We start from the raw sequence: 7565 nt of genomic DNA on the forward strand, positions 1-7565 counted from the left end.
GCGTGGCCCACCTGGCTGCAACGGAAGAGACACAGCTGACAGGGAAACAACAGCTTAGATCTGACAGCCGGAAAGCTCTGTCAAAAGGGACCTCCCTCTTCACACCGTAGAGGCTGTAGGAGCCGCCAGGGTTTGGGAACCAGTGCTGGGGCCAAAATGACTCCACAGCTGTTTTCCTTCCTGGGGAGGGTTCTGGCTCCAGTGGGAATGGCTCAAGTCTCCTAAGGTTCTGAAAGCCCACTGTGTGCAGATTCACGGTACACAGAGAGGAGAAGGTGGAGTCCTGCCCTGGAGGTGGGCACAGCTCACGGATGAGCCAGGCAGGCAGGCAGGCAGGCAGGGCATGAGAACACCTGAGCTGCCTTCATGAGTGAATGGTGTGGGGGCAGAGGAAGAGAAGCCGGTCTGCTCCCTCATGTGGTGCCCAGGGCAGGTTGTCCCCAGAGGAAACCCTTACGACGGTGAGGACTATCACTGCTGTTTCCCAAGGGGTTCCGTCGGTGCGTGTCTTCCCCGGAGCGGTCAGGCCGTCTCTAAAGTACACTGGCCATGGGCATTGCCTCTCCTTGGAACTTCCCATGTGTTTCTCTTTTTTATGGAACAGTGATTTTTTAGAGGGGTTCTGGGCCACAAGGTTGTTGGGTCATTTTCTAGCCTTCTGTCGTGAAGAACGCTTTCCTGGGCGTTGGGGTGGTTTGTTGTTCCAGCTCCCTTTCTTGGCTTCTTTTGGGAGCTGGTGCAACAAGAGGAGCTCAGCCTCTGCCTTCTGGCTGAGATGTCACCCTTCAAACAGCAATGCCTGCCTGGAGATAATGATGGCATTTGCCAAAAGGGCTTCGTTTGGCACATGATATCTTGAAAGGACGTACACCGTCCTTTCAGCTATCAAAGGCTAGTTCAAATGACATACAAATGAGAACTCTCCAATGGAGTCTTACAGTAGGTGGAGAGTCCGAAAAAAACTCCTTCAGTCATTTCACTGAGAGTCATTGATTGGGGACACCAAGAATATAGGAAGGAATGCAGAAAGAAAAGATGAAATTGTGTTCAGGATCGGGGGGAGGGATGAACAGGGCGTGCTTGCCTTGAATCCAGGCTTTGTTGGGGGGTGGGGCATAAAGATCGAACGGGTCTGAAACTACAAATTGGGATGGTAACACAGTATCACCAGAGTTACACAACAGTGTTCCCAAATTGCAACAATGATGACAAAGTTTACTAATCCCAACTTAACCAAGAGAAATACAGGAAACCATACACAAAATAAAACATCACCAGAAAGGTGGAAACAAACCAAATGCAAAGCAGTTCAGGGGAAAGGAACTCCATGTCCCCTGGGGGCAGACCGAGTTGCCGGCGTCCACGGTGAGCAGACAGGGATGGAGGCTGCAGAGCCGACCGCTCCCCTGGACGTGGTGTTTCCGGCAAGGGCTCTGGGTCTCTGCCCAGAGCGGGGGCTCGTTCTTCCTGCAGGGGCGAGTGAGTCATCGTCGGCGTCTGGGTGTTGCGCGGGAGCCAGGGCAGGCTCTCCCTGCCGAGGCGGTGACTCCTCCTCTGCCTCGGGTTCTCCTGCCAAAGCCCGAGCAGGTACAGGTGCACGTGGAGGTGGAGGTTCTGGCTGAGGGGGTGGGACATCAGTGCCTGGGGCTGGGGGCCCTGCAGGCACGGAGATCCGATCTGCCCGGTGTGCTGGCCAGTACCCAGCTGGCCTGGTGTCTCTGCGAGGGCAAGTCTCGGTTCTCCATCTGGCCTCGGTGGATCCCTGGGTCCTGCACCTGGAGCCACCACCTCTGTAGGGACAGGTCTGGGAAGTAGAGCCTGGTTCCAGTTGGAGGCCAGTGCTAGAGCTGGGGGAGAAGCAAAGTTTTCCCACAGGCCAGCCTTGGCATGTGCGTATCCCGGGACAGAAAGCTTCCAAGAGATTCCCAAAGAATACCCAGGGTCGGATGTCTTTTGGGACTGAAGTGTGCAAGATGGGGGTGGGGGTGTGAGGCCAGCGCTTGCTGCAGGCCCAGCAGCATCTTTCGGGGACTCGTCCGTGTGTAGCTCAGCACCCCCTCCCCACACACTCCCGTGCACCAGCCCCAGCGTCCTCACCTCTGTGCTCTGGCGTGCTGGGCTCCAGGTCCTCCTGCTGCCTCAGAGGCCGGGGTTCTCGGGACTCTGGGTCGGAGCCGGGTGTGCTGAGCTCCGTGGCAGCCTCAGACTGGGCCGCCGGGTGTATCCTGGGCGGTGTCTCGGCAGCAGGCCTTCCCCGCCTCCGCTTCGCCCCCGGTGGGGCTGATGCCTCCGTGGGCACGCTCACCTGGAGCCTGCACTGGGCCTCACGGGCGGGGGGGTGGTGCTCCGACCCCTCCCTCCGGGAGGTGGACGGGGTGTCCCCGTCCTCGGCCTCATCACGTGGGAAGCTCTGCAACGACAGTGACCGTCAGCCAGCCGTGCTGGGAGTTTTCCGAGCTGGGCCTGGCCAGTGGAGCCGCTGCTTCTGCCTGCTCGAACTTCTCTTCCCAGAAGGGTCAGAGACGTGTGTCTGCTCAGATCCCCACCCGGGAGGAAAGAGACCCACCTGAGGGTGTGAGGTCAGCCTGGGCGGCCGGCGCTGCCCGCACTCTCCCCATCCCACCCAGCCTGCTCTCCCCTGGGGTGTGGACACAACTTGTCCGCAGGCTTCTGACCCCACATCCGCCTGGGCTTCCTTGAGGGAGACACACCCCGAGAAACCCGCATCCACACACACAGGCAAAGGACCCGCTGTTTCCGGGTGGCATGGGAGAGGTGGCCTGGCCCCGCCTGGGGCTCCCCGTGTTACCTTTCTGTTTCTCCGGGCAAAGGGCCAGAGGCCTCTCGGGGGTGCCCTGAGCCAACGTCGACAGGGTGCCCACGCACACTGCCTGTGAGCTCTCCTGAGGCCCCGGCCTCTGGGCAGGGGCAAACAGCAGAACATCCCGGCAGCAAGTGATCTGGCTGGGGGCTCCTCTCCGCTCTGGAGGCCTGGATACCCGGGTTGCGGGTTCTGTTGGGTTCTGTTGCCGGCAGGTGACATCATTTCCTGGGGTTCGTGCTGAGGTCCCTTCCCCAAAACTTCGCAAGGGAATCTCTGGGTTTCTGACTGCTCGACCACCCCCCTTAGGCCATGTGCAGGCACAGTGACAGCCACACAGCCCAGCCCACAGCCCTGGGGAGGCCTGGGTGCAGCCAGGGCCTGAGCTCCGAGGACCCCGCTGCTCTCAGACCAGGCTCCTTCTTCTCATAAGTGGTGTGGCCCTGGACAAGCATATGCCCCTCAGGGTTTCCCCGGTCTCTCCATCTGCAGAGTGGGGGTCATTCTCCCATCTGTTTCCTAGGTCTGTCCGCCTACGAGCAGCTCCATGCCTTTCCACCTGGGGCCGATATCACGTGGAGATTGTGCGCTGAGACTTCAGAAAGAAAGACTCCATCCAGGGCTGACACAGCACAGAATGGGGCAGAACGAGGCCTGGATGCACCGTGGTACCCAGGAAAAGGCACTCCCCCTCCTGACTGTTTGGAGACCCCGCATGCAAGTTGGAGGACCGAAAGGAAGACTCGAAGGTCTCCCTCTCTGATAGAAAAGAGTAGCCAACTTTCTGGTCCTCTGTTTCCATTGAGATTCTGTTCAAGTGTCCCAGCTCGGCTTCTGCGGGTGGCTGAGCTTCTAATGGCTCCCTGCGTTCTTGTCTTTTCCTCTCCAAACCTTCCGTCCGTTTCCCCCTTCTGGGGTGGATGGGCGCTGTCATTGCTTCTACCTTCGAGACAGATTGATGAAAAGTCTGGACCATCGACTCCTTTCCTCTCTTTGGTTCCGTGTCTCTCTCTGGCTGTGTCCCTCTCTTTTCCTTTCTCGATTCAGTCTGTGTCTTCCTCTTTCTCTCTCGTGTGTGGATGGATGGATGCTAGGAATGCACATGTATATGATTAGATGAGGGTTATGTTTTAGGGATAGGTTAGAGGGAGAGAAAGGCTTTAGGTCGGAGTTGGTCATGGGGGAAGGGTCAAGGGTGGTGGTGGTGTTTCTTGGAATCTGAGTGCTGTGCATTCTTCGTCTCTTTCCATATGAACCCCTTCTCAGATACACCACTTGCAAGGAGTCTCTCATGTTCCGTTTCCTATCTTTTGCATTTGTGAATGCTTAGCTTCTCTGTTGTGAAGAGGTTCCATTGGATGGAAACCCATTGGTGTACTTGGTTTCCCTCTTTCCCTTACTTGAAGAGACCCATTTCTACCTCCGCCCAGCAAATGGCAAGGAGACTCTGATGTTAAGGAGCCTTTGACCTACGCTTCTTTCTAGCTATCTCATGACATCAGTCTTTAGGGTGAGGTTTTTCCCCGATATTGAGGTGGTGTGAGATCAAAACCAATAGCGTTCTTCAGATGTAGCTGTCTGGTTTTCCCATGGACATTGATTGAAGAGGCTTTCTTGTTCCCATTTGGATATTCTCCCCTTCTGTGTCAGAGATGAGTTGACCTTGGATGCCGGGGTTTGTTTCTGGACCCTCAACTTTATTCCATCGATCTGGATCTGTGTGTGTTGTTGTATTCCCAATAGCATACTGTCCTGCTGCTGCCGCTGCGGCTAAGTCACTTCAGTCATGTCTGACTCTGCGCGACCCCATGGCCTGCAGCCTACCAGGCTCCTCCGTCCAGGGCATTTTCCAGGCAAGAGTACTGGAGTGGGTCGCCATCGCCTTCTCCGATACTCTCCTGAGGATCCTAGTTTGGTCGTCTAATTTCCTTTCACACAACCTTGGACGTCCGTATCGGGGCTTTTTCGTCGGATTGTATTGACAATTTAGGCTCTTTTCTGTTTCCGTAACCCCTTTTGCAATTCTTTGTTCGGTGCGAACATGCATTGGCATTTTGGGAGGAATAGCATCGAAGCTGTGGATTGCCTTGTGGGGCTGTGACATCATTTTCCCAATAGGAATTCTTTCAAGCCCTGAGCACAGCTTCTCTTTCCAGTGATTGGTGTGGGCTTGATCTTCTTTCTTCCATCTCTCGCCGTTTTGTGAGAACAGGTCCTTCCTTCCCTTCTGGGTTAGATGGACTCGTGGGTATCACTTCAGTGAATGGCATTGTCAGTGGGGGTGATAATTCCCTTCTCATTGGAAGACTTTGCTGTGAGTATTAGAAGTGCAAGTGATTTCTCTTCCCCTTCCTCCCTGTCCATCTCTCAGAGCCACCGGGAAACAGAGGCCTCATCCAGGGTCACACAGGCCTGAGGGAGTGCAACTAGACTGTTGTTTCTTCAGGCCCTCAGTGCTGGACATCATCCGAGATACTCTGTGTGTGTCTTCCTCAGTCTGGCGTCCCTTCAGACCTTTCCCTAGTTTTCACAGGCTTGTTGTGTTGGTGTTCTTTGTCTGTTTGGAGACACGTCCTTGAGAAGCTTTGTGTTTCCACTCATTCGTCTCGCGATGTATGACCTGTCTTTTGCTTTTGTAATGAGGTCTTTCCCACGGTAGATATCTTTGATTTTGCAAAGTCCACTGTATTCTCTGGGTTGTTTTGTGGACTGCCTTTTAGTTTTGTGTGTGAAGACTCAAAGCACGTGTCCGGTTTCTGCTCATTGTTCTTCTAGATTTGTGACAAGTTTTCATGGAAACTTTGTCTAGGGATAACTGGAAGTGAACTCGGTGTAAGGTGTCAAGTCTCCATCTCCATTCATGTCATGCCCTGCAGTTTCCAATTCCCTGTTCCTGAGTGGTTTTGGAGACCTTGTGGGAAGTTTGGTTTCATCGGAGTTTGCATTTCCACCTTGAGTAGATTCACACTGTTCTGCCCTCAGGGACACTGTCAAGGGGGAGTGAGGAGCAGCCTGCACTTGCAGCAGTGACCACACGGTGGGGCGAGTGCTGCTGTCCCCTCTGGGAGCCCCAGGCCACAGGCATCCCAGTGAGGAGCCAGCTCTGTGCTCAGCTGAAAGGAGTTATTCTCTCAGGAGCCTCTGAGCCCTTGCCTTTGGATCACCCAGGGTGGGCATTTACTGTGACAGAAAAAAATTGCCCTGAATTCCATGGACGGAAGAGCCTGGCTGTGTAGAGTTCGTGAGTTGCCGTGAATCAGACACAACTGAGGACACAAAAACTCAATAGACTAAAACACTTTTTGGGGGTGGGGGGAGTGAAAGGGGGTGATGTGGGGTTTTTTGTCTTATATAATAGCCAAGGGAAATCTAGTTTAAACCTAAATTCACATAGATGGGAAAGGTATAGCTCTCCGTCACCCTATTAAAAAAAAAAAAAAACGACTTAATTTTCTGAAAGTTTATTTAGTAGCTTCCTTGAGCAGTTCATTGTGAAGCTCTTTTTTTTTTTTTCTGTGACATTGGCCTCATTAAAAAGTACGGTTTGCGTTTACTGGATAATTTTGTTCATTGGTTTGTTAGGGAATCTTGGTAATATTTGAGTTTCCTGGGGAGCATGGTCACATGACCTGGCCCTGGCCAATCGGTGCGTTCCACCTCCCTGGCCACTGTGATTGGCTCCGGACTGGGGCAGTGCCCAATCGGGGCCCAGGGCCGGGCCTCACGTTGGAAGCCAGGGGAAGACGAGCTCTCGTCCTGCTGGGGTAGGGGAAGGGGTGGGGCCGGGGGAGGTCAGGCTCCAGCAGTGGGAGGGGCTTGAGGTCCGCCTGCGGCAGTTGGTGACCTTCCTGCTCCCCTCAGGGCAGAGCCGCCGGCCTGAGAATGAGGGCGCTGCTGAGCCCAGGGGCTGGGATGGCCCGTTGCTGCTGTGGTCCCAGAGCTCCACCCGAGACCTGAGGGAGGCCGTCTGCCCGTGAGTCCTCTCCCGCTTGTCTGTCAGCTTGTTTGAAGCATGCTGGGTTTTCTGCCCAGCTGGCTAAGGGGAGTCCCTGGAAATGCAAGGGTGTGGGTTTTGGCAGACTTCAGGGAAGACATGCCAGATGAGCCTGGGAGACTCCAGCTTAATCTGGATTCAGGAGATATCTCTTCGGGCCAGCTAGTAATTGTAGGATAAGCCTAATGAGTCTTCACAGGATGAAGAGAGTAACGTGCCAAGGTAGCAATCGATGTCCTCCTTCGAGAGGATGAAGCTGGTGCTCAGAGAAGGGGGGAACTTGGCCACAGCAAGGAGGTGTGCACCCAGACAGAACCCCCAGATCCGGCCATTTGAGCTCAGGGAGGCCAGTGGTGTGGCTTGTCCCTGTGGCAGGGGCCGAGGCACGCAGCCCACCCTGATTCCTGCGGGGGCCTGACTTGGGAAGTGCCATCTGGTAGCTTTGAGACTCACCAAACCAAATTGCACTGGAGAGAGGAAGGACACCTTCCTTCATCCACCCCCCACCCCCGCCGGATTCCCACATACCCTGACCCCTTTCTCTGGATTTCGGAGCCATTTCCAGAGTCCCGCTCATATGACCTCATTCGAAGTGCACTGTGGCCGAGCTGCCATGTGCAGCTGCTATCACAGCAGCCAAGGGCTTTAGCTCCCGAGTACCTCCCTTCCTTTGGAACTTGGGGGCCCTCTACTCCCCACTTGCACACCACAGACCTTTGCTGAGGATTGTGGGGACCCTCACTCAGTTTG

General features: G+C 55.0%; 1 protein-coding gene across 1 annotated transcript; it reads right to left on the reverse strand.

Annotated features, from left to right (window-relative positions):
- Window positions 1–1200: 1200 nt before the first annotated feature.
- LOC145512410 (uncharacterized) lies at window positions 1201–3370 on the reverse strand. The gene is made up of 3 exons (XM_081506133.1): window positions 3366–3370; window positions 2098–2408; window positions 1201–1847 (listed from the first exon to the last, which is right to left on the reverse strand). Exons 1-3 carry the CDS (start codon window positions 3368–3370, stop codon window positions 1219–1221), a joined length of 945 nt encoding a protein of 314 aa, XP_081362259.1. The 3' UTR covers window positions 1201–1218.
- Between the last annotated feature and the right edge of the window lie 4195 nt (window positions 3371–7565).

This window comes from Giraffa tippelskirchi, chromosome 7, assembly GCF_054371585.1.
Source record: "Giraffa tippelskirchi isolate mGirTip1 chromosome 7, T2T-mGirTip1v1.2.pri, whole genome shotgun sequence".
Lineage (NCBI taxonomy): Eukaryota > Metazoa > Chordata > Mammalia > Artiodactyla > Giraffidae > Giraffa > Giraffa tippelskirchi.